We start from the raw sequence: 26861 nt of genomic DNA, 5'->3' as shown, positions 1-26861 counted from the left end.
ACATTTCGTTTAGCCGTTTTGGAAACTGTTGCATGCAATGATATACCTACTTAAATTGATAAGACTGCTTGGCGCTATGTACATATTCAATTTTTTTTAAAAAGACATAGACTACATGATATTAAAATGTTGAGCTGTAGAAACGAATATTAGTTTGCTTGAAATTGACTTCTTCCAAAAAGTGATTTTTAAAAGGTGAAAACCAAAAATAAAGGCGTAAAAAGATGGTATTGATAATTTTTGTCAAACTATCTTCCCCTTGATTGATTTAATTTTTGTTTTCACAAAACCAGAATAACTTTAAAAGAAAATTATCAGTATCGAAGTGGCAGTTGCATTTCAATTCCTTTTTATGTTAAAGCAGTCCAAAATTAATTTTTTCGTCGCAAAATTGGTTGGAAGAATATAGCTCTAATAATTTTGCTCTATTTCGATAAATGTTTAAAAAATTCGTATACCTTTAAAAAAGCTTTTACATATATCATTAATATTATATACTCACCAAACTTTTAGGCAGTAAAGTAATATTTAAGATCATTGAGAGCTCTTTAAAAAACATTATCAACCATATCCAAAAGAGTCAAAACTGTTTGAGATACCCACAGAAAAATTATAAGTTTTTAAACCCATATTTCAATACAAGCGTGGCGTCGTTATAATACTCTCTTTTTCACTCTCTCCCTCCCCCCTCCTTAAAATTTGTTTCCCGACTAAAGTTCGACTTTGATTTTGTTGGAGTTTTTTGGAAGTGAATGTTTTTTTTTTGGAATTTGGTCGTTTTAGAAAATCAATAAAATCTTGATATTTTCTTTCCTAATTTCGAGTTTAAATAGGTTAGTAAAAAATCTTCTTTTCAACGACTAACTAAAGTGCTAGCAATTAGGGAAGGGCGATAGGACTAGAAATGAGATTCCGATGCACATTCGTTTTAAATATCTACACATTGTAATGAGCGGAAAATATTTAGCATGGTAAAGCATTCCACATTAGCGTAGTGTGGCTAAAAAAAGAAACCTTGTTTTTAACAACAGGTTTGAAATTGGACTCAACGGTAACCGATGAGCATTCATAGAAGTACGGGTATTACTGTTGAATTGTCAACTGAGTTGGGTTGTTTAACTCAGCAAAAAACAAAAATCTTGACATACCTTAATTCGGGTTTTGTGTAATCGGCAGTAACAACAATCCCCATGTGCGGAAAATGGGATACAATTCTGTGGATATGGCGGACAGCACATCCAACATATTCAGGGCTGCGATACATAAAACAATTAATTGGATCCTACACATACAAAACTCTCCTATAAACACTGATGATCAATTTTACAGATTCAATACTTTTATAAGGAAAAAAAATTATTACAAAATATTTTGCTTAAGAAGTAAATAGTTCAACTCTGGTCATCATTAAGTGTCTGTGAGGCATGAGAAATTAACAAACCCGGGGACTGATTGTGAAGTTCGCGGCGGACTTTAGACTTTTAGTTTTTCTTTTTCTTCCTATGTTCCAGTGATTTGACACTTTTGGTTTGACGGCTTTCCACAAATTTTGGTTTGTTTTGATTGATTGATTTTGATGGTGTATATTTATTCTGAAAGGGAGGAATTTGAGGAATCCCAAGAACCCTCAAGTTTACAGGTGCCCAAAGCTGTCAAACCAAAAGTGTCAAATCACTAGAATATAGAAAGAAAAAGTCAAACCAAGTGTCAAATCATTCGCTTCGCCGCGAATTCATTAACAAGAAAATACGACGCGTGTCGAATTTGAAAGGTCGAATTAAAAACGATTCGCCGCGAACCTTAAATCAGGCCCCAGGAGAGTGAATAAATTTTATATTTTATTGTGGATTGTGAATAAATTATAAGAAAATTATAATAAAGCCAGCTCATATTTTTATATAATTACAATCAAGAAAGAATTCACGAGATCGAACCGTGAATAATGATAAACACTCTTTCGCCTGTGAATCCGCCAAAAAAAAGCTGTATGATTTCAACTTGCCAATTAATATTACGATTACGACATTTCATATACGCTTTCGAGTTCCTTAATTGCTCGAATTCAAAACGAGGAAGGCGAAAGCAATAATTGATAAATGGCACACTCGCTACCAAAACGATTCGCGCGAATCCTATAATCAAGCCCGTGTAAAATTCCTTTTCCTTCGAAATATAAACTGCTCTCGAATTTTTGTCTCGATATCGTGAACCTCGGTGGATATAAATGATTTCACTTCATAAAAATCCAATGCAAAGATATAAACATTCAGAGATATGCAATTTCATTCACTATAACCCCCAAGATTTAACTTCAAAACCAATTTCAACTAAATTTTCCAACACTTCTAGACTCAAAAAACTTTCCATATAATCAAAAACAAACTCAAAATTATTTTTAAAGTGTGTAAAATGGCATTACAGTATATTTTTTAGTCAAATATTCGATTTGTATAATATTTAAGGCTAAATCGTATTAAAATACATTGATGTATAAAATTTTTCATAAAAAAATACAAAAACTTTGCACTAAACATTTTTTCTTTGAAATATTATTTTTCGATATGAAAGAGATTCGAATTTTACAAATTATTTGTAAGTCTTCCAAAATGGACGGAATTTTGTTTTTGTAAGTTACAGGTTTAAATATATAGACAAAAAAGTTATCTTAAAAAAAGAAATTACATTACAATTTTATTTTTAAAACATTCATTAGCTACTTTTTAAGGCACATTTAAAATACAATACTCTGGAATGTTTTTTTTTTTGTTTGTATAAATATCTTAGTTTTTGTGGACGGACATGTTATGTTATGCGCTTTGTTTCTTTTCTTATTTCGTACTTAATTTTATGCTAAACTTATTTCATGATCGTAAGCTTCGCCACGCCAAACACGATCATCACTCCGCCATTCATTGTGATCATCTGGAAGTGCATGATGACGAAGATGACAGAGTTGCGGACCGAAGCGCAACATAACGATTATTACTCCAACAATGAACATAGCCAAAGCAGCTATAGCTGGATAGATTAGAATAACTGCCATTTTGTTTTTTGTTGAATTGTAATTTGGATTTAATTAAATATCGCTTTCGCGTTTTTGTAATTCAACGTATTCTTCGCGTTGTTGGCGGGATGGACGTGCTGGACGTTCTTGTTGGTGATGGTATTGATATTGATGCTCTTGGTGGATTGGAGCTGTGGCCGAATCGATTTCTTCGTTGAAAATGTGCTGAGTCTGCAAAGGTAGAATTGTAAATCGTTAAAAACAAAATTAGAGAATATTAATCGAAAAAATGAAAAAAGTAAGCCACAATGGTAGATCCAATTGTGGTTCATGTGGTTCTACGATGATGTTGTATATTTTTGATAGAATGAAATAGACGATTTGGAATTGGAAATACGACCAGTCTTTAAGACAATAAAAGAGATTTGTTATATATTCAGAAAACAGGTTTTCATTCAACAAGCTTACAATCTAATCTACAAAATTATTTATAATATGCTCATGCATTTCATATACAGTGGCACTTAGCGTATATGAACACTTTTTACACATAGTTTGTTGTAGTCACATGGCAAATAATACTACAAGAATGTATGTTCTCAAGAAAAGGACAAATATCTTAACACTCTGAGAAAACAATCCCACAGCTTAAATGATTCACTCAACAAAAACTGCAAAAAATTACCGCAGTAAGTCTTCAAAAACTAAAAACAAATTGAAACAAGCTATATTTATTCAGTTTCAATCAAACTACCATCATTTTAGGACACATGAGTTATTTTGTTCGCATCGAAACTCGTGAATTGATAATTAAGCACTTTACAGAAGTAAAAAGTCAAAGAAAAAAAAAAGAAAAAAACCTCTTCAACCGTGCAACAAGTTAGAGCGCCATGTTCACGCAAACCGCGTCGTTAATAAGGGTAAAGAAGCCGCAAATATTTTTTTTTCTGATAGTGACCGTCGCTGGATTTTGAGAAAAGTAAAGTGTGAACCTTTTTTAAGTGCACCAAAGCTAGCCCAAGAAGCTGAAAATTATTTAAATAAAAAGAGCAGTCCCGAGACAATAAGAAGAATTTTGCGAGAAGCCAATTTCAATGGCAGGATTGCCCGTAAGAAGCCTTTCATTAACTCTAAAAATAAAATTAGCAGTGTTAAATTTGCTCGCGAGCATTTAAGCAAAGACGAATCATTCTGGAAAAGTGTGATTTTCACGGATGAAAGTAAATTTAACCTTCATGGGTCGGATGGCAGAGCGTACGTTAGGGGGCACAGTCCAGGCGAAGAATTTGCCTGGGACGGTAAAACACGCTGGAGGTCATGTTATGGTGTCGGTAACCTGGTTTTCATCGAAGGCAATATGGACAAAAATATGTACTTAGATATATTAAAGCAAAGTGCTACCAAACTTAACATAGGGGGAAGTTTTCGGATGTACCAAGACAATGATCCTAAACATAAGTCAGCACTTGTTCAAAATTGGTTGATTTGGAACTGCCCACATGTCATGCAACCACCAGCGCAATCCACAGATTTGAATGCGATTAAAAATCAATGCTCTTAGCTGGAGCGCGAAATAAGAAAACACCAAACAAAAAGGATTCCCCACAAAATATTAAAAACAATTTTTACTTTTTTTCGCATGATGTTTTGTTGTTTGTTTTAGATGCATTGCATCATTTAAGCTGTGACCTCATTTGTTGACTATAAATAAAACTTGAACTAGTTTTTGTATTAAATACTATTAACTTAACTTTTTTTTGTTAATTGTTTTAATAAATTTTATTTAAAAGTATGATTAATTTTCATTTTTTAATTTTTTTTAGTTTTTCACCTCCTTATTTGAATTTTTCAAAATATAAATGTACTGCATCATTTACGCTGTGAGTCACTGTACATTTTCTTGCTAATTAATTGATTTGAATATAACAAGTATTTACGCGAAACAATGTTTTTCTATATTGCCAACACCTCCCTTTTTATTTAAAATATATTAAAGCCTTTAAACCAAGCTGGAGAACGAACAACGCTTTCGCTTCATCTAACTTCGTGTTCTGGAACTCTAGGAACTGTTTAACTAGTAGTTTGAATATTCGACCTGGAGCTTGAAGTTGGTCGATTTTTATCTCTTGATTCAATGGGCTCAACAGCTAATGGTGACGTTTGTTGATCCTCAACATTGTATCGTTTGTTACAGATAGCACAATATCGAATTCATAAAGAATTTCGTTCAAATTGTCTGAAATTTTTTTTTAATGTTATCAGAAACAAAGCGAGTTTTTAACTGGTTTGCGTGTGAGCGGATAAGTTTGTAACGATTTGAAAACTGTGTTAAAACATTATAATTATCATTGCCTATTCGTTCAATGATGGTTCCAGGAATCTAATGGTTTTTATTTCTTTTGTAGAATTTAGCATAAACAAGATCGCCGGGACTATACTCGCGTTTTCTACAGCCATGTTTTGAATTGAATAGTTGGTTTTGTTTGTTCGATGCGGTTGGTAAATAATCTTGCTTTTTAAATGTCATCAGATTTAAGATTTTTTGTATCTTTCTTCCTAGAAACAGTTCTGCTGGTGATTTACTGTTAACCTTATTTGGTGTTGATCTATATGTTTGCAGAAATATTTCCAAGTTCTCTAGACTGCTTGTCCATTTGATTGTGGTTGGTATGGAACTGTGAGGAGAGGTGTTTCCACTAAGGCACCTCTCCTTATCCAGACGGCAGCGGAGGAATTCCCGAGATGGAATCAACGGTGGCGTCTACGGTTCCAGTAAGGTTAAACTACTTAGTGAACACCTTATAGGGCTCCTTCGACTTATTCGGAGCGGTTTTATCCGGCTCTCCATCCTTGGAGTTATACTTAGGATATGGCCCTCCAGGTTGGGGGTTGTGCGTCGGGGTGACTTCCTGGCCACGTAAAAGCTTTCATAGTTGCGAAGCACCAACAAGCCTCGGATACGGAAGGATTTACTGTTGACAACCAACGCAAACGAATAAAGGACAACGAACTTCGGATATGCACGTGGAATGTGCATATCCGAAGGGAGGTGCTGGGAGAAGGTACAACGTCGAACTGCTACAATCGCCAGAGATCGCCAAATCCTTTTCCGACCGAGTTACAAGTAACCTCTCTCGAAGTTCTCTGCCGCCAACACAATGTATCGAAAACCAGTGGCAACATTGCCAAGATGCAATCAGGGAAGCCGCCTCTAATGTGCTGGGTTTCAAACAGCCACCAACAAGGAACCCCTGGTTTGATGAGATAGGACGAGAGCTGCTAGTGAGCTCTATGAGCAGAAGAGGCGAGAGGAACGCCGACTTCTCAGAAGGAAAAAGAGAGAGCATGAGAAGCGTGTGGTCGAAGAAAGTTTTATGAACAGGTGAAACGAAATTCACAGGTACATAAACCTAGAACCGAAGGCTGCAAAGATGAAAGTGGAAACATCATAGTGGAACCGCAGTCAATGCTGAGGATATGGAAGGACCACTTCTGCAGACTGTATAACGGCGACGAAGAACTGATTTCCGCTGTCAGGCAGGATGTTCCATTCAATATAGACGACGAAATCCAACAAGTTGAAGTCTAATAAAGCCGCTGGAGCGGATGGCTTGAATGCCGAGCTCTTTAAAGCAGCTGGAGAAAGTTGGTTAGGAGCATGCACCAACTTATCTGTAAGATATGGTCGGAAGAAAGCATGCCCGATGAATGGAACCTCAGTATTATTTGCCCGATAATGAAAAAAGGAGACCCTCTTAACTGCACCAACTGTAGAGGAATCAGTCTACTTAACATCACCTATAAAATCTTCTCTGCCGTAATATGTGAACGTCTAAAGCCCATCGTCAACAACCTGATAGGTCCTTATCAGTGTAGTTTTAGACCAGGAAAGTCCACAGTTGATCAAATATTCACATTACGGCAGATCCTGGAAAAAACCTAAGAACATCAAATCGACACCCACCATCTTTTCATCGATTTCAAGGCCGCATATGACAGCATGTACAGGGACGAGCTGTATAGAGCCATGTCTAGTTTTGGCATCCCTTCCAAACTCGTCCGTTTGTGTAGGATGACCATGGAGAATTCACGCTGCTCCATAAAGGTTGGAAACAACTTAACAGAACCTTTCGATGTCAAAAAAGGTTTTAGACAATGTGATGCGCTGTCATGTGATTTTTTTAACATCGTGCTTGAAAGAATAATGCAGAGCTCACACGTCAACACTAGAGGCACTATCTTTCAAAAGTCTGTCCAATTACTGGCATATGCTGATGACATTGACATAATCGGAAGAACTAAGCGTGATGTCAATGGGGCTTTTGTGAGTATTGAGGCAGAAGCGGCAAAAATGGGTTTAACGGTTAATGAGGGCAAAACAGAGGACATGCTGTCGTCAAGAAAGGACACACTACACCGAAGTCTTGGTCAAAACGTCACAATCGACAGACGTAACTTTGAGGTAGTCAATGACTTCGTCTACCTAGGCTCCGCTGTTAACGCAGAAAACAACACCAGCGCTGAGATCAGACGCAGAATAACTCTTGCTAACCGCTATTTCTTTGGACTAAGAAAGCAATTGAGTGGTAAAGTCCTCTCACGGGGGACCAAAGTGTTGCTATATAAGACCCTTTTCATCCCGTCCTGACTGTAGCGCCACCTTAATTAAGTAAGGTATGGAACTGTACGCGTGTGTTATATTTCTTTTGATTGAAGAAACTGTTGGCATTCTGAGCATGTAAACTGTGTTCCATCATCTGACACTATTTGTTGGCAGTCTCCAAATTTCGAAAACATTTCACTAAGCTTTTGTATGATTGTTGATGAAGAAATGTTGGAAAATCTCAGACCATTTGGAATATGCATCTACTATGATTAAGTAGTATTTTTCATAGTATGGTCCTGCTGTGTCTATGTGTAATCGTTCCATTGGTGCTAGATGTCTTGGACATGATGATAAGGTTGTCTTTAATGGTGATTTTGCAGCTTTTGCACAACTTTGACATTGACACATAACTCCTTGCAACCGCTTTCATGTTTTCGATTCCTGAATGGCCACCATGAAGCTGCTTCAAAACTCGTTTATGGAAACATGATGGAATGATAATTCTGTCATTGAAAAGTAGACATTCGTCTAACACTGAAAGTGCATCTCTACGATCAAAAAATGATCTACATTCTGCAGGAATTGATGTCTTGTCTGGGCATTTGGATCTCATAAATTTAATGACTGTCTGGAGAATTTTGCTTTTGGACGTTGTCGAATCATTTTGTACGTCAGTGGTAAATTATTTAGGTGTTCATTCATATTTTGTGGTATTTTGTTTTCTAAAATTGTACATGCGACTACATATTCTTCTTCGGGCTTTGATTGGGATTCAATAAGACGGGATAGGACATCTACACATCCAAAATTGTTTGTAGATACGTATTGAATTTCAAAATCGAACATCATCAGCAAATACTTGTTTATGGTCATTCTGCAAACGAAATCTGCGTCCATAAATCATTCTATGAAATTTGGTCACGGCGAATATGAGACCGAGAGCCTCTTTTTCGATTTGACTGTACGTTGATTGATTTTTGTATATGATAATATTGCATTGACAACTGAAGATGATTGTGGGGTTTGTTCAATAATCGTTGAATCCTTTTTGAGATTGATGTAATAGTGTTATGATTTTTGTTTTTTTTTTTTTCATCTTCAAGCGATGCTTATAAATTTGTTCGAATTTCAGAACCTTCTGCAACATGTAGTCCAGTAACAAATAACAGACATTTGAACTGATCGATGGAAAGATCATTCAATCTGAAATCTTTATAATTTTTGTATACCAATGCATAGGTAACCAAATCATCTAAATTGTTATATATTCAAAAAACAGGTCTTTATCCACCAAGCTTATAATCTTATCCCAAGTCAACAGCACTGATCGGTGATCGACATTTTATCAAACCAAAATGATGGCATCTTAATTTGAAGTATATATTTTGATGGAAGAAAAGATAAGACTCTTATTTCAGAGAAAAAATATGGTCTTCATTATTAGAAACAAGTTCTAGAAGAGAATATTTTAATTCCTGAAGAACCACAATTAATATTCTTGGGTCACGTAACTCCGAAGCATGGTACAGTATAAGAAATATGCAATTCAATTTTAGATTTTTTTTAAAGATAAGGGATTTGATTTACAAACTATTCTTTGCATTGGATGTGATGGGACTACCACCAATACGGGGTGGAAAGAAGGAGTAATTCGTATCATGAAAATGGAACTAGTTCGACCATTACAGTGATGTTTACTTCATGCAAACGAATTGCAACTAAGACATCTTTTCACCAACTTAGATGGATCTACTTCGGATCGACCTCGTCAGTATTCTGCCCTGATTGGTTAGGCACTAAATGATTGTGAAAACACAAAATTCTTCAGTTTTCGACTGTTGTAGGAAATGTACCTAATATTGACCAAAAAAATCTTAGTTTAATTAAGTACAGAACAAAAATATCTCTTTGAAATGTGTCAAGCTATCAAATCAGGTTACTGCTCGATCCCGAATTAGCAAATCGACCTGGGAAAATGGCACATTCAAGGTGGGTCACAACGGCTAATATAATACTAAGACTCTATGTGGGTTCCAGTACTCCATCTGAGAATCTAAAAGTGCTTGTGGAATACATAGTGAAAGTTTTCTGTTAAAAATGTAGTGGTTTTTTTCTTTTTAAAAATCTTCAAACGTCGGTAGAGGCCCAAAAGTTATGTCCGATTCAAAAAGTAAGTACATAGCCAGAATCTACTTGTCAACTTTTGATACCCCTTTTGTTGAAAAACTTGAGAAATGTTGTTCTCCATACAACGACGGGACGCCCTATTGTACATGCCCTGCCTTAGTTTAAAAACATAAAACCTACCTAGGAGAAATCTCCTATATCGGTCTAAACTAAACACAAAAACATACATAATTAAGTAATAATTATTTACATTATTATGGGTCTTATAGGCAACTCCAAATGATTTCATTGAGGTCAGAAAGACTCAAGATTTATGTGGTATTACAATGAGCTCCATCACTGAAAGACGCATTCACCTAACCTAACGCCACTTGACTATTTTCTGTGGCTATCTGTGAATTTACCAGTCCACACCGATAAGCACGAAACGATTAACCACTTAAAGGACAACATTCGCCCCGTTATTGCCGATATACGGCCACAAATGTGTTGCAAAAAGTCATCTGAAATTGGTATTCCAGATTAGATTACTTCCAAGCCAGCCGTGGCTGTGAGAATTTTGCATCAACAGATAATAGAATTCTGAAATATAATATAAGTCAATAGTTCGTCCTGTGACTAGGAATCAAAAAGAGAACGTCTCTATTTCTTAGATGTCTCTTAGGAACATAAAAAGACATAAGAGCTAGTAAGCCCGGCGATTTTATTTTACCATTGAGTATGCCCTTGATAAAAAGAACCCCAAGGGTATCTCTACGGCTTTTTAAAGATTTTAAATCTATCAGTGCGCACCTAGAGCCATAATTGGGCAAACCATCTGACCACCTGAAATTCCTTTAAGCAAATCGCGTGAATCTCCTTTGAATATTTTCGATCCTGTCTGAGGAATTTTGATAAAAAGGAGACCAAATAACATAACAGTATTCCAGTATGGGTAATATTAAAGATATGTAAATCGTTTTCAGAGTATAACTATCTTTAAATACCCCCGTGTTGCGTTTTAAAAAACCTAGCAATGAATTCGCTTTTGAAATTATAAAATGTATGTGTTCAGAAAAAGAAAACTTAGTGTCAAAAATAACACCAAGGTCCTTTATTTCGCTCACGGTTGAAATACTTTCATTGCCGAGACTGTAACTGAACAGCACTTTATTTTATTTTTTTATAATTTTGAACTGAAGAAATTTGGGAATATAGTTTCAAGTCATCTGCGAACATCAAACAATTAGAAAATTGCAGACAGTTCGGAATGTCATTGACGAAAAGATTGAAAAGGATGGGTCCCTAATGACTTCCCTGAGGCAGTCCCGACAAGACTTCAATAAAAAAGGATTGATTGCCTTCGATTTGACAAATAAGATTCTTACCATTTAAGAAAACCGATTCTGAATCCCATCCCCACCAACTTTCTTAATAGAAGTCTATGATGGACTCTATCGAACGCTTTCACAAAATCCGTGTTCAAAACATTGACCTGCATTATTTTTTCCAAAGCAGGTAAACAAAAACTTTTAAACAGACACAAATTCATAGTAGTGGAGCGACCACTCCAAATCCATACTGTGTCGAAGATATTATGTCTTTCACCGTGAAACTAAGTCTAGTTGAAAATAGATTCACGACTTTAAAGTGACCAGCGACCGCACCTTTTTGGTTACAAGTTGACTTTACAAAGCGAAACAGCACTTTCTGATATCAAATGAGGAGGAATCAAATCTACTCCAGCTTTTATATTAACATCATGAGAAGCTAAGCCGTCAAATACCTCTTTATCAGATAGAGAAAACACATTAAAATCAACTTGAGAACTAATGTCATTATACAAGTTTTCACTATTAGGTATAATGTCTATATTATAATTCGCTTGAAAAAATTTAGCAAAAAGATTGCATGTAGCTACAGTACTATGGGAGGTCTCTCCATCGAGCTCCATATGGCTAGGAAGCGCAGAACTTTTGCGTTTTGAATTTAAAAAAACCCAAAAAGATTTCGAGTTGCATTTGATATCCCTTTAAACTGAACTTATATATTGTGAATATAGAAATCTACTCAACAAATCAAATTCCCGTTGCATTTGCATACAACGAATTCTATCTTCAAATTTGCATGTTACCTTACAACTCTTTAAAGCCTTGTTTTCTACATTTTATAAATTCTTAAGTCTTTTATTGAACCAGGGAGATTAAAAAGACGATATCTTTCGAATTACCAGAACGAACTTCTGAACACCCTCAAACAAGTGTTTTAAAGATGGTAACGTAATTATTTAGCGAAATGAAGTCAGCCTTCTTATACATAATTAAATATAAAACAGTTATTTGTAATAACAGGTTGAAAATTATAAAGTTCAAATACAACCATAATGGCTTTGTGATGAATTTGATTTCTTACTAAACGAAAGTCTGATTTAAAGACCATAAATTTAAGATCCTTAATAATAAATAAAAGATCGAGAAACCTATTTAAATTTTTTACATGATTAATTTGGATTAATCCTAACGAGGAAAAGTTATCAACTAATTCAACTTCCACATCCCTAGAAACATTACAAGGGACAAGGATTTGCTCATCTTCTAGATAAAGCCAATCAATGTCACCAAGGTTAAAGTCACCGAAGATACATGGATATTGATTAGAAGATAAGCCATTCAATAAACAACTAACTAACAGTATTCAGCTCTGTTTACATTTTGTGCTAAATGTTCTGTACTAATAAGAACGCATAGTTGATCAAAATAAATAGAATTTGCTTGAAAATTTAATTGTTTACTATTAAGTGAAGTACGAACTGCAATTAAAACTCCCCGCCTCAATCCATACCATTGTCTAGAGAACGATTTGGAGTACTAAGAAGGAATGTACACCTTTCAGCAAAACGTCAAGCCCCATTAACTGCTGCACTAAAACCTTAAAGAATTTTTATTTTGTATGTTTGTCTTAACGCTTCAGTTGGTACTCAATTGATTCCAAACTAAATAAATAGTCTTTTATCCCAACCAAAAAGATTACAGAACAATTAAACTATATAATTTCAATTAGTTACAAAAAGATGAGTCAGTCAATCATCAGCTTACAGGAGAAGACTGTAGTCTCGTCGCCCTAGTTAACAGGTCATTAACTTTCATGAGACAGGTGCATTTCAATCGATTTTAATCTTTCAAGAAACTTATTTAGGAATCTATAAAATTTTAAACTTACCTCAGTCCTAGCAAAGTGACTGGCGTCCTTGAGTTCAGTGAAATCAAGTGGTGGCTGATTATGTGGTGTAGCCGACCAAATAGAAACCAGCCAACGATTACCTAAAATCACATAAAAACGAATATAAAATAATTTTCTTTGTAAATTCCACAAGATATGTAGATTCCTCCTCTCTTACCTGTATGCCTGTCCTGCCAGTATTTTCTATACTTCGAGCAGCAGGTCAAATAAATATTCAAAATAAGAACCGTCAACAAGACTAAGGTACAAATTGTGATGGTAACGTAAAATGGTGAGAAGTTGCCGTAAATGTGTCCAGTGAAATAGGGATTATTCAGATAGGCCTTACGTTCATCGATTGTTGACATAGTTCGAGATTCAAGGGGTAGAAAATTCAAGCGATTCGAGGAGCTTCACACACTTCTCAATTTAAAAATCCAACTTTAAATGGAAATTCGCATTGCACTTCGTCAAATGGGAAAGATTCCTATAAAAGAAAAACCACACAAATTAAAAGAAAACAGAGAAATCGTTGTCGAGTCAATGATGGTTAGGAAATGCGGACGAAAATGAAACTGGGTGTGCCCTTTTTGTGTTGTGGTGACACTTAATTTATAAATGAGGTTTTTTAGAAGCGGATTTTTAAGGTAGAAGATCTTAATTCATGTTAAAACTTACGCTTGGTATTAATTATAAGCTAGAACAACTTGATATGAAAATGTTTATTTTATTAAATTTATTCATTCAATTAATAATAAATAATTTGTCCAACGCCCAAATAAATAGAAACACAGCGACCAACCAAACCAAACTCAATTGAAATGAAAACCAACAAACAAATACGTTGGAATTTGGAAGTTGGAAATTGAAGAAGCAATCAGCGCCTCCAAACGTGACAGAAAGAAAGAGTGACATTTTTGAATGATTATACTTTCTCTTTCTTTCCAATTTGTTTTAAACGAAATGCATTTTTGTTTTATACCAGTTTCATTAACAAACACTTGTTTGGAATAAATACGTATACAATTTGACGTTTTCGAAGTGAATATGTGGTTGTTGAGAGAATTTTGTACACATGAGTTTGAGAGACTCTGTTTTACAATTGGACTGTTTGAGGGTTTGTGTTTTAGACCAAAATATTACAGCATTGCCAAGATGGCAGCGATAAATAAATATTTTTATATTGAGAGGAATGATTAAATAAAAATTTTCGATTTTTTTGGAGAGCAAATAATATGATAAAATAAAGGATGATTTTTAAAAGCTATAGAAAAGTTTTTCAAAAAAATCACATACATTTCAAAAAAATGCATAAAATCTTTATTTGAATCGATAGTACGGTCCATATAATTTAATGTTTTAAGATTATTTCATGCAAATGTTGCCCTTGACTATTCCTCAAATGGTCCATCCGCTTAGTACAATTTTGGAATACTCTTTTCAATATTTCGGCAGGTATCTCACGAATAAATGCTTCAATGTTGTCGTATTCTCAAATGATTTCGCAGATTTTGTATGGACGAAGAAGAGGAAGAATCAGTGCGTCACCTGCTTTGTACAAGTCCTGCTTTAGTTCAAAAACATAAAACCTACCTAGGAGAAATCTTCTATAACGATCTAAACAAAACACACAAACATACATACTTATAATAGTTATTTACATTAATAGCCTTTTCAGTCTCATAGGCAACTCCAAATAATTTCATAGAGGTCAGAAGTACTCAAGATTCATGTGGTATACTATCCTACTCCATCACGGAAAACCGCTAATACCTGACTTAACTTTACACCACTAGACTATTTTCTGTGGGACTTTGTGAATTTGGCAGTCCACGCCGATAAGCACGAAATGATTTACTACTTGAAGGACAACATTCGCCCCGTTATTGCCGTAACAGAAATGTGTTGCAAAAGGTCATCTGTATCGTCCTTCCGAGCCTGCCGTGGCTGTGAGAAATTTGATGTTACTGTTTTGGACTTTTGTCAAGTGGTACATCAACAGATAATAGAAAAATAGAAGGCCAACATATTTTAACATAACGTGGATCTCTATTATCAGTGGCTTCAGAGTTTTAATTTATAAAAAAATGATTTAGTGTGCTAGGAAGGAATTTACACCTGTCAGGAAGCCGTCAGGCCCTATTAACTCCTGCAATAAAGCTTTCCAGAATTTGTACTTTGTATGCTTGCCTTTACGCTTCAGTAGTACATCATTTCAATTAGGTCAATGTTGTCTTCCACTGTGTCAATTGAAGAGGGCTTGTCTATATAGACATGAGCTTTAACATAGCCCCACAAAAAATAGTCTTAAGGGGTTAAATCGCACTATCTGGCGGCTAATTGACCGATCCCGATCGTCAAATGTTAAACGAACTCGCCTCTCAATAAGTCCATTGTTGCGCGTGCTGTATGGCAGTGGCACCGTCTTGTTGAAATCACAAGCTCTTGCATTTTGGGCAAAACTAAAGTTGGATATCATCCCACGGTAGCGCTCACCATTCACAGTTACTTTACGACTCACATCATATTTGAAGAAGTACAGTCCAATGATGCCACCAGCCATAAACCGCACCAGACTGTGACTTTTTCTGGATGCATTGGTAGCTCTTGAAATGTGTCTGGCCGATATTCACTCCAAAACCGACAATTCTGTTTATTTACGTACCCATTGAGCCAAAAAATGGCTGTCCAAGATGGAAACGGACGCACTTAGGCCAGTTTAATGGCCCATTGTGATACCACATGAATCTTGAGGCTTCCTCCTAAGCTCAATGGAACCAGTTAGAGTCCCTTACGAAACGTGAGAGGCTGATTATACTGATATGATTTAGATCGTTAAAAAAGAATTCTCCTAGGTAATTCTTGCGTTTTCGAGCTAGAGCAGGGCATGTGCAGAGAAGATGAAGAACCGTTTCTTCCTCTTCCTCGTCCATACAGATTCTGCAAAAGTCATTTGAGAATACGCCTAGTCGCGTGGCGTTCTTTCCTACTAGACAGTGTCCGGTTATGACACCTATTATCGAGCTTATATGCGATCTGCTTAGAGAGAGCAAGCACCTTGAACGTTTTATATCCAGTGTTGGCCAGATGTTTTTTGTGGCTTGACACGTGGAGATGTTGTTCCACCTGGTGCCTGCCCTTCTCGCAACGTCTTGCATTAGTAGCAGTTTACAAGTAGCGATTGGTATTCCAGTACTTGCCAAACGTGGTAGGATGGGCTGTACTGTACCGTTCCTGGCGAGTTCATCTACCTTACAGTTACCTGGAATGTCTCTATGGCCCGGCACCCAGCAAAGGTGAATATTAAACTGTTGCGCCATCTCCATTAGAGATGATCGACAGTTATGTACTGTTATAGAGTTTGTAGAGACAGAGTCCAAAGATTTGATAGCGGCTTGGCTGTCGGAGAAAATACGGATATCAGATGTTGATATCACGTTTTCTTTGAGCCAAGACAAGACTTCCTTAATCGCCAAAAGTTCTGCCTGGAACACGCTACAATGATTGGGAAGGCGGAATGAGAGACTTAATTTCAGTCGTTCAGAGTACACACCACCACCAACCCCTTCTTTGGTTTTTGAGCCATCTATAAAAGTGGATTGACTCATCCACTAAGAATGTTCTATCCTCCCAAAAAGATCTGGTAGGTATAGAAATCTGAAATTACTGTCGAATTGTAGTTGGGGGATGGTGTACTCTGTGTGCTTTGGAATTGATTCTAAGTACCTTAGAATTACGGAGTGGCCAATGTTGTTGTTAGTCCACTGCGACGAAGCATTGAGGCGAATAGCCGAGCTTGCAGCTATTTGTTTGCTAAATATGTCAAGAGGTGTAAGATAGAGCAAGGTGTCCAGTGCTGCAGACGGGGTCGTGCGAAGCGATCCGCTTATACATAGGCAGGCTGAACGTTGGACTTTATTTAACTTATCCCTGTTTATACCTTTCTCTAAAGCAGTCCACCATACTGCCAAGGCGTACGTAAAATCGGTCTGATTACCGATGTGTATAGCCAATGCGTGATTCTGGGCTGTAAACCCCATTTATTACCAATAGCTTTTTTGCAAGAAAAGAGAGCTACAGTAGCTTTTTTGACTCTTTCCTGTACGTTGAGTTTCCAATTTAGTTTTTTGTCTAAGACAAGACCCAGGTATTTAGCCTCGTCTGAGAATTTTAATTTGATTCCTTTAATATAAGGAGGGTTGACAAATGGAATTTTGTATCTCCTCGAAAATAAGACCAGATCGGTTTTGTGTGGGTTAACACCCAGTCCACACCGATCAGCCCAAAGTATTAGTGTGTCCAAGGCATGCTTTCCTGAAACTGTTATAGCAACGTCGTCCGCATAAGCTATCACTCTGAAACCCTCCGCATCCAGACTAGTTAGGATTTCATTCACCACTAGGTTCCAGAGGAGAGGGGATAGAACACCACCTTGCGGTGTCCCTCTACTAACGAATCGTCTGCAAGAAGAGTTGCCCAGTTTTGAGTTAATTATTCTGCTAGTAAGCATTAAATGAATTAACTCCCGAAGCGAACTCTCTACATTAACAGATGTCAGTGCAAATGTGATTGCAGATGTGTCCACGTTGTTAAAGGCACCTTCGATGTCAAGGAAAGCAACCAAAGTGAACTCTTTATGATGGAGGGAATATTCGATGGTGAGTTCTAAAGTGTGTAACGCTGTTTCCACCGATTTACCCTTACAGTAGGCATGTTGAGACGAAGACAGAAGTCTTGTATCGATACGTGCCCTTAAATGGATATCAATCAATCTTTTCTGGGTCTTAAGAAGGAATGATGATAGACTTATAGGTCGTAGATCTTTAGGATTGACTTGGAAGCATTTACCTGCTTTTCCAAGAGCGGACGAAATGGCTGCCCACAAATCGTTTCGTATTAAACAAAAATTAGCTAAAAAGCTAAAACAAAACCGATCGGTGCCCCAATGGGTCCGTCTACGTACAGGAAACACAATCCGGTACAACGCTAAGAGGCGTCACTGGAGGCGTACAAAGTTGAAGTTGTAAGCTGTGGAACTTATTTTTCTGGCAATGTGGTTTATCTTAAATCCAATAATCACGAGGAGCCGAGATCTGCAGGACAATTCTTCAAATTTTGTGACCATAATTTGTGCAAGCTATTATAAGTTTATCTAGGTATAAAAACAACTTTACTTCTATCCATGCCGAGGAAACATGGTCCAGGTAAAGACAGCTGGTAAAAATTGCCTCAAGGATTGGTGCAATTATATCAGAAGCCTTTTGTAATTCGACTGGTATTATACCATCTGGTCCTGCAGCTTTAAATGGTTTTAAGCTGTTGAGAGCCCATTGTAGCTTATCCTTTGTGATTAGACCTTGTGGATATGTTGAATTTGAACTTGAACGTATAAAACTGTTGCAAGTTTCGGTAAGAGAACTACCAGGATTCTGTATTCTGTCTGTATTTTTCAAGCAGCTGGCATAGCTGGATTAGTTGAAAGAATTTTCCGTAACCTTCAGAGGCTTCAGAAGTTTCTTCTATCATACCACAGAAGGATCGCCAAGAAGATCGCTTGGATTTCCTTAGTGCCTTCTTGTAGATTCTTAGGGATTCTTTGTAGGAGTCCCAATGAGAGGCTAGTCTTGCAGCTTTGGCCCGGTTGAAAAGTTTATTCAAGGACTTACTATGGGAGGTCGGTGCAGACTATAAGAATATTCGTAGGATGTCGGCTGACAGCTTTAAAGCTGTTCTGTGCCTAGTAAAGATAACTTTGAGTTAATGATTTTAGGCACTCGACGACAATTTAAATTAAATGAAATTTTAATTTCAAAAAGACTGTGAAAAATGGACGCTAACCACTACATACAACACAAACGTCAAATTTGATGACAGGATTTTGATCCGCTCGAAAAAATCCAAACCGGATAATAGACTGGATGTTGGATTGTTGGTCTCTATTGGATTATCTGATGACAGGCCGATAGTCTTGTCTTATCGTTCTATTTTAAGCAAATATGTTTTTTTACTACTGAACTGGCAAAGAACTAATCCCAAATAGTGGATCGTTTAAAATATCTAATAAGAAAACCCTGTAATACAAGTTAATAGGCTAAAGTGATAATTTTTAATGAATCAGATTCAAAATCGACACATTTGGCTGATAAACGTCACAAGTGATAGTTAAACAGATGTCACACCAGAAATCTGATATTCATTTTGCCTTTCCCATAAATATGACGTTTCTATCATAACATGACTTTTAAAGCTAACAGAAGCTTACAAAGAGTACTGCAACATTTTCTCGGTTATCTTCTTTTTTCGTTTTTTAAAAAAACGTCTTTGTGTCCGAAGCTTACGAATATTGAAAAAATTATAAGAATTTGAAATATTACCACAAATAAGCTAATTTATTTCAATATAAAATTGAGACTTCACGCAAATTTTACAGTGGTAACTATTATTTTGAAAATTCTTATTAAAAATGTTTAGGTTTATGTTCAAACAAAATAAGAGACTTCATTTACAGTCAACTGATTATTTTAAAGATACATTTTGACCAAGTCCTCTAAATATATAGGCAAGGTTTTTCAAGTGTCATAAATTGTATACTTAGAAATTCACTTCACTACCCTCTGCCTTCAGTTGCTCGTGCAAAAACTACCAAAAACATAATTGTCTACAAAATACTCCAACTTATTCTCTTTCCAATTTGACATGAAACCCTTTAATAAAAAACATTATATGGACAAGTTCAGACGACATAAGGGACTTGAAAGTAAGGCAAGTTTCTAATATCTGGTTGGCCAGCTGCCAAAAAGATGCCTTCCAATGAAGGCAACTTTATTGGAAAGTTGTCTGGAAAGTTAGCCAAGAAAATAATATCCCTAACTATCAAGTCAACTTGTATCAAACTGACAACTGATCATGTTTTTTCCATTCAAGTGAAAGCTGAACTTTATTACTCTATGATTTATTTATTTTCTGCACAGCTTCATTTAAAGCTTTCTGTAAAACGGTTCCTTGTCAATTTGAAAAAGAAATAAATAATATTTCTTTACAATAAAAAATACAAATCGTGGTGAACTTGTAGCCTGCGGATGCCTGAGGAGTGTTTTGTAGACAATAATTTAATTGCTTCTTTTTGTACTGTGAACTTAAAGTATAGGTTTGCGAAGTAAAGTACTGAATTTGAAATTCATGGCACTTGAAAAACTAACAAGTTGCCTTGGTCAAAATTTACGTTCAAAGAATGAAGCTGACTGCAAATGAATTCCCTTATGTTGCCTCAACCTGTCCAATGTAACTGTGTAGAAAATAACATAAACCATGGAGTGATAAAGTTCAACCTTCGATTCGATGAAAACAACATGATCAACTGTCATTTTGACATAAGTATACTTGACTTGGAAACTAGTAAGATTTTGCTAACTAACTTTATAGTCATTTTTATAACAAAGTTGCTTTAACTGCAAAGGAAATTTGTTTACCATCTGGCCAATCAGATACTGGAAACTTGCTTTACTTTGAAGTTCCTTATGTCGTCTGAAGTTGCCAATTGCCACATTCTTCTATCAAAAATTTGACAGTCATTTATCACCTTTGCCGATTATAACTCAGTGATATATTTAACTCAGCAGAAACTTCTGCAGTGTAGTTCAATTAATCTCACAAATTTATTATGGAAAGTCAAAAGGTAAACTGCTAAATCCAGAAAAGTAATTTCTGAAATCTGACAGCAAAGTTTTGAATAAAATGTATAAGCAATATTCAAAAACGGGTATGTTTTGGTGTTATATTACACGTTTTCTCAAAAAATAGTCTTAAATTAAAGGCAAGAATTTTAAAATATATCATGATGTGTTTCCACTAAAGTAAAAGAAGTACAATTTGACGTTTTGGTTAGTGTCATTTTTACCAAAAAATGTATTCTACCTTTGAAAAACATAAACAAAGTAAAACAATCTGGTATAAAAAGTCTAAGATACTATATATAAGTTAAGTTTAAGAATATACTTCTAGATGGTTTGATGTAGACGAGTTCGCATATCTTGATCCATCCACCGTCGCGTGCGTCGTTTCTCATCAGCACTTTTCTTATATACCAATTATGGCCACACTAATTGCACCTGATGTAACGAGCCTCTCAGCAACACTTATTTATAACGGTCCAACTAATTTGAAGCTATCTTTCGCCTGTTAAAAAGCCATTCAACATTAGAAACTGTACTCATAAATTTATTTTATTTCAGCAATAATAAATTTTGTATAAATAAAGAAATTCATAGCACCCTGTAAAATATATAAACATAGTTGCCCGGTTTTTATTGATTGATGAATTAAATTTTTGTTTAGTTATAAAGTTTTAAATTTTGTTAAGTGAGTGTTAGTAACTTTAAACTAAAAGTGGGTACCTATGGGTGCTTCAGGGCTTCTTTAACATTTTGCTTTCTAGAAAGAAGCTTCAATTTAAAAAAAAAAATCGGTAAAAGTAAGTAAAATTTATTAAACAACTACCAATTCCATTTTTTATTATTTTATTTCTTATTTCACAGTTATGTACCTACATATGTATGTTCAAATAGTTTTTGGGAAGAGGATGTTGCCACCTAAAAAGTCAGGATCAATATGGACAATGCGATAGTAGCTGTGGATGCAGGAGTCCCAGGTTTTTCGGTGATTGTTGATTTATTTCATGAAAGTAGGTATTGAGTTCTTTTTACATATATTTATGTACATACATACATTTTTATTACCGTTTTATATTTTGCTTCAAATTTTGTGTACATACATTGCAATGAGATTCATTTGAAATTTTTATTTGTGGTGCTTTGAATTTTTTGGGTAGACCTTTGACTTTAGCGATTTCAAGGATATTCGTGACAAATCGATGTAAGTCTTGGTTTAGTGCTAGGGTTTGTAGCTTGCCTGAGAAGATTTTTGTAGACAAATATGTTTCCGGTAGTTTTTGCACGATCAACTGAAAGAAAATACATATCAATGAAGAAAAGTTCTGAGTTTGAAGCTTATGGCACTTGGCCATAGTTGCCTTGGTCAAAATTAACATTAAAATAATACAGTTAACTGCATATGAAGTCCCTTGTATTGCTAAAACCTGCCCATTGACTTGATATATGCGGCAAGTTCAGGCGACATAAGGGTCTTCACTTCAGCCAACTGCATTCTTTGAACGTACATACATTTTGACCACGACAGTTTGTTAGTTTTTCAAGTGTCATGTATTTCAAACTTGGAACTTTACTTCACTTATGTACCTCTACCTTCAGTTCATCGTACAAAAACTATCAAACACATTATTGTCTCCTATACACTTCCGAGGCGAGCTTAAAGCCTATCGAGATTTATATTTTTTATTTTAAACGAATGTTACTTATTTATCTCTTTTACAATTTGACAAGGAACCCCACAAGGCCACAACACCAAACTTCGAATGGAATTCTGCAGAAAAAAAGAGTCTGATAACTTCCCATCCCGTCTGTCTATTTGTCTGCTTAAAAGTTTGTATGTTTTCGTGTTGGGTTAAAAAAGTTGTCAGTTAAATAATTATTACAAAATTTAAAATTATCATATAAAGAAATATTATAGTTTGATCTAGTTTTGTTAACGAGATTTTTAATCTAGAAAATTTGTTGCCGATTTTTGTAGCATTTCTTAAATTTTTACAATTTGGATGAACGAAGTTAATTTGAGAGATATCAAGAACCGAACATGAATTTTTACTAAATTTGCGTACTATTTTTTGTAGATTTAATTATTTTTAAGAAAAAACGGACTGTTGGATTTTTATAAAAAAAAACTACTGAAAATCAAAAACAATATTTTCTGTGCAATACAAAAAGTTTTAAGACAATATTTTTAATTTTTCGAAAGTTATTGGACTCGCACGTAAATTTTGACCAAGTAAAACTTGTTTTTTTTTTTGTTAGGTTTTTATTTTTTGTAAAAAAACTGTCAATAAGATTTTCCTCAAAATTTTACTGAGTGTTGACAACAATATTTTTCAAAAGATAAAAGTAGTTTAAAGCCAATATTTCAATGTTTTGAAGTTTATTTGAGTCGAAAATCAATTTTTCCCAACTTTTATTAATTTTTTTTTAAGGTTTTTATTTTTTGTAAAAAAACTGTGTATTCGATTTTTCTCAAAAACTTTCCAAATGTTGGAAAAAACATTTCTTATAAGTTAAAGTTAGTTGAAAGCCATATTCTCGAATTTTTGAAAAGATATTTGAGTCGAAATTCAATTTTTACCAACTTTGAGTAATGTTTTTGTTTTTCCCAAAATTTTACCAGATGTTAAAAATTTTATTTTTCGTTGCACAAAATTGTTTTGGAGATAAACTCAATTGGAGATTTTCAATTTCAAAAAACCGTAAATTGGATTTTTTTCCAAAAATATATTGGTTTGGTATCACGTTACAATATATTATATACAGTTTAATTCATGTCTCTAGCGTGTTCGGTTCGTAAGATATTTAGCGTTAACCAAAATGTTCACTTTTTTTAAACTATGCTATGGTAAAAAAAAACCGCCCACACAATTTTCTTGAGAGCCCTTTTTGCATCTTTCCGCCTATTTATCTGCATAACAAAATTTATTTAAAGTCGATATCTTTCTCCTTCTTAAGCTATGAACAACGTAAAAATCGTCGCGAACTTACGGATGTGCAGACATCTATCTAAAAATCTTTTATTTCGACTCTAGGGACCTTGAAACGTCGAGAAATGTCAAAATTTTCAATTTGACAAATCGGACCCATTACAATAACTTCCTATGGGAAGTTAACAAATAAAACATAGAGTAATAAAGTTCAGCTTTGAGTTACAAGAAAAAACATTATCAACTGTCATTTCAACATATGTAACTGGACTTGACTTAACAGTTTTGGGAGAATTGTGTTGGGCAGATTCAGACGACATAAGGGACTTGAAAGTAAGATAAGTTTCTAGTATCTGATTGGCCAGCCAAAATTGCCTTCCAAATAAGGTAACTTTATTGGAAAATAAGTCAAGAAAAATCTTCCTAATTATCAAGTCAAGTCTACTTATGTTAAACTGACAGTTGATCATGTTATTTCATTCAACTGAAAGCTGAACTTTTTTATTTTCTGAAAAATTACGTTAAATGTTTTGTGAAAAAGAATTTCTTGTCAAATAAGTAATAAGTAAAATTTGGGATTTACAAATCAAAATACAAGTCGTAATGCAATTGTAGTTGTCCTGAAAAACTTTTTGTAGACGATAATGTCGATGAACTGCAGGCAGTGGTCAGTGAAGTAAAGTTCCTAGTTTGAACTTTATGACACTTGAAAAAGTCTCTTATGTCATCTGAACATGTCCATTTTCGCTCGTTCCCTACCTGGATTTTTTTTTCGATTTTCGTCCCGGTTCTAATTAAAGGTTTTGATTAGGTTTGACGATTTGGCTGTAAATCATTGACGCCATCTCAATCGAGTCGCCAACATTCAAACCGTATCCTTAAGTAATGTATGCTCCAAACTATCTGCATCCCACAAACATCGACTGTTCTCGGTGGGCTGGATACTTGAGTTTTGTTTAACTTCTTTATCGTTATTTTGCCAAACGGTGAATTTTTGTTTCTTTCTTTTTTGGTAGTTTTTAAATTATTTCAAAGTCCTGTAAATTTTTGTTATTGTTTCCTGATCAAAAACTGTCTGCCAATTAAAAATTGGATGATTTTGTTGGCAAAGAATATCATCCATTTTGCAATTCCAAAACAAAATGGCTGCCAATTTTTTTTCGATCACTTTTGACAGATAAAATAGATCTTTTACAAAATTGTGTAGATTTTTTACGAAAAATATACCAATGGCCGCGTTCAATCTCGTGTTGGATAGGGTATCTTGGATAGGTGGATTTTTAGATATCTTGTTGAACGAGTTGGATAGCTCTATTGAAATAGCTGTCAAAAAATAAAAACAATTTTCAGCTGTTCACAAAAAGCTGAGAAATATTTAAGCTTCGAAGTCAAAATTGTAGTTAGATAAAACATTTAATCTATTCTCTATTGAATCTTTTCTGTTTATTATGTACAGAACATCATCAAATACAACTTCAACTAACAATTTGTATCTTTTTCTTTACCAACAAATTCAAAAGGCTGAAATCAATTTTTAAGTTTCTTGAAATTCAACCATGTATCGAATCACCTGTCAGATACCTACATACCCCAGAAATTCTTGGATACCTTTGGATTCCTGTTATTTAACACGTAAAACACTAACAAAAAGGTATCCGGATACCCTATCTGTCTGAGATTGAACGCAGCCAATATTGGAAGATCTTCCAATCGTGTAGACTTAGCTTCAGAAAGGTGATTTTGAAATAAGTCATCTGTCAGGTATTCTTTTGTCGGTTTGATCATGGCTGGGGGGTAGTAACGGCAATTTTCCAGATATCTTTAAGTTTTACCATTTTAAAATAAATGTCAACTTGGTTTTTCGAGTACCACTCTTGGATAATCGAAAATTCTGCTTATGGACAAATCCACTTAACTGAAAATATGGCTTATCAATGAAGATGATTTTATTCGAAAGTTGATATTCCACTGTTGTCAATTCCTACTACCATTCTGACCATTAAACGTTCAAGAAGCTTTAGTTCTTAGGTCAATAGGTACGAGCTGTTCTTTCAAATCCTCTACAGACCCGGAAGATTTTGACCGATATTTCCGACTATACGCTGATTAAATTGACCAAACAAATCACGAAGTTCACGATATGTATTTTGATTTGACCTATTTTCATAATAAGCCTAAGTAATTTTAACGCCTTGCTCGATTGTGTATCTTTCCACGGTTTCAATTGATTAAGTCTGAAGTTGAGAAATGTCAAATAAAATGCAGATCAAATTTGACGTTTAGGTGTGGTTCATATTCAACATCAGCCCTTAAAATATAACCACTCTTTATTAAATGAAACAAATATAACGATAGGGAAAAGGATTTAAGGTTATCTATAACTGTGGTTTGATTGTGGGGTGGTGCGTAGGACTGTCATGCCAAAAGTCTTGGGTCACCTAAAGTTTATTTTTACGGTTGCAAGAAAGCTGTAGGTCCCCTCCATCCCTAACATAACTCGGACACAGGAATAATTGAGAGTTGTAGTCACTAGGCTCTAGTTCTCTACGGACTATTAAGCCACTTAATATATAACTGCCGGGGATAAGTTTCAGCTTGTAGCATCTTTACTATATCGGTGATAGAAAAGCTAATTATAGAAGAACTTAAATGACATTAAAGTAATTAGAATTGACAACAATTGAAAGACATTTTTTCCTTTTCTTTGTTTAAATAAAGGACACAAAACACAAATGCCTAGTCCAAAGGGTCAATTATTATATTGGTATACATTACATACGATTTAATAAGTACTTAGGTTCTTTATTCAATTTAAGCACATATACAAAAACATGCTCATGAAGGACCTTTTTATAGCTTTAAGGGATGGATCTGATTGAATTTAACGATTTCAAAGCTCAGAGTTTGAAGTGAAAGCGAATTATTGAATGGTTGGATGTAAATTGCACGCCCCACTGAGATGAACTCATGTAAATCGAAAGGTATTGAAAGGCTCTGAGCTTGAACTGGTCCTGGTCCAGAATCATGTACATAAATATGTATATGTAGAATCAACCTACATGCATTACATTTTACATACTACATCGGACATACATGTTTTTGTGTATGGGAAACTTTTCCATGCTTGGTTAAGCTTTACGTGTTGTATGAGAGCTGAGAGATTATATGTAGCGTAAACGGATTGGAAATTATGTTATATTCGAACGAATGAAACGCTGAACGGAGGAACGAAGGACTATAGGACCGAAGAGAGAAAAGGGAATAAACTGGAGTGATTTTCCATTTTGCTATTCATTATTTTTTGCTGCTTTATTTTTGGTTGTATCTTT

The 26861-nt window shown here is 35.0% G+C and overlaps 2 protein-coding genes across 2 annotated transcripts; both read right to left on the bottom strand.

The window, feature by feature from the left end:
* Window positions 1-2823: 2823 nt before the first annotated feature.
* LOC129947312 (uncharacterized) lies at window positions 2824-3043 on the bottom strand. The gene has a single exon (XM_056057832.1). It carries the CDS (start codon window positions 3041-3043, stop codon window positions 2846-2848), a length of 198 nt encoding a protein of 65 aa, XP_055913807.1. The 3' UTR covers window positions 2824-2845.
* LOC129947311 (uncharacterized) lies at window positions 3043-13760 on the bottom strand. Its single transcript, XM_056057831.1, has 4 exons — window positions 13614-13760; window positions 13114-13422; window positions 12936-13036; window positions 3043-3235 (listed from the first exon to the last, which is right to left on the bottom strand). Exons 2-4 carry the CDS (start codon window positions 13301-13303, stop codon window positions 3077-3079), a joined length of 450 nt encoding a protein of 149 aa, XP_055913806.1. The 5' UTR covers window positions 13304-13422; window positions 13614-13760; the 3' UTR covers window positions 3043-3076.
* Window positions 13761-26861: the final 13101 nt, after the last annotated feature.

The sequence above is a fragment of the Eupeodes corollae genome, chromosome 2, assembly GCF_945859685.1.
Source record: "Eupeodes corollae chromosome 2, idEupCoro1.1, whole genome shotgun sequence".
Lineage (NCBI taxonomy): Eukaryota > Metazoa > Arthropoda > Insecta > Diptera > Syrphidae > Eupeodes > Eupeodes corollae.
Note: the sequence above shows the minus strand (reverse complement) of the source record. Positions and strands in the feature narration are given on the sequence as shown.

Bases quoted from the DNA above. Each gene is read 5' to 3' on its own strand.
- LOC129947311 (XM_056057831.1), bottom strand. From the start codon at position 13,303: ATGTCAACAATCGATGAACGTAAGGCCTATCTGAATAATCCCTATTTC. The intron at 13,037-13,113 runs GTAAGAGAGGAG...ATGTGATTTTAG, and splicing joins CTGGCAGGACAGGCATACAG to GTAATCGTTGGCTGGTTTCT. The intron at 3,236-12,935 runs GTAAGTTTAAAA...CTACCTTTGCAG, and splicing joins GTCACTTTGCTAGGACTGAG to ACTCAGCACATTTTCAACGA.
- LOC129947312 (XM_056057832.1), bottom strand. From the start codon at position 3,043: ATGGCAGTTATTCTAATCTATCCAGCTATAGCTGCTTTGGCTATGTTC.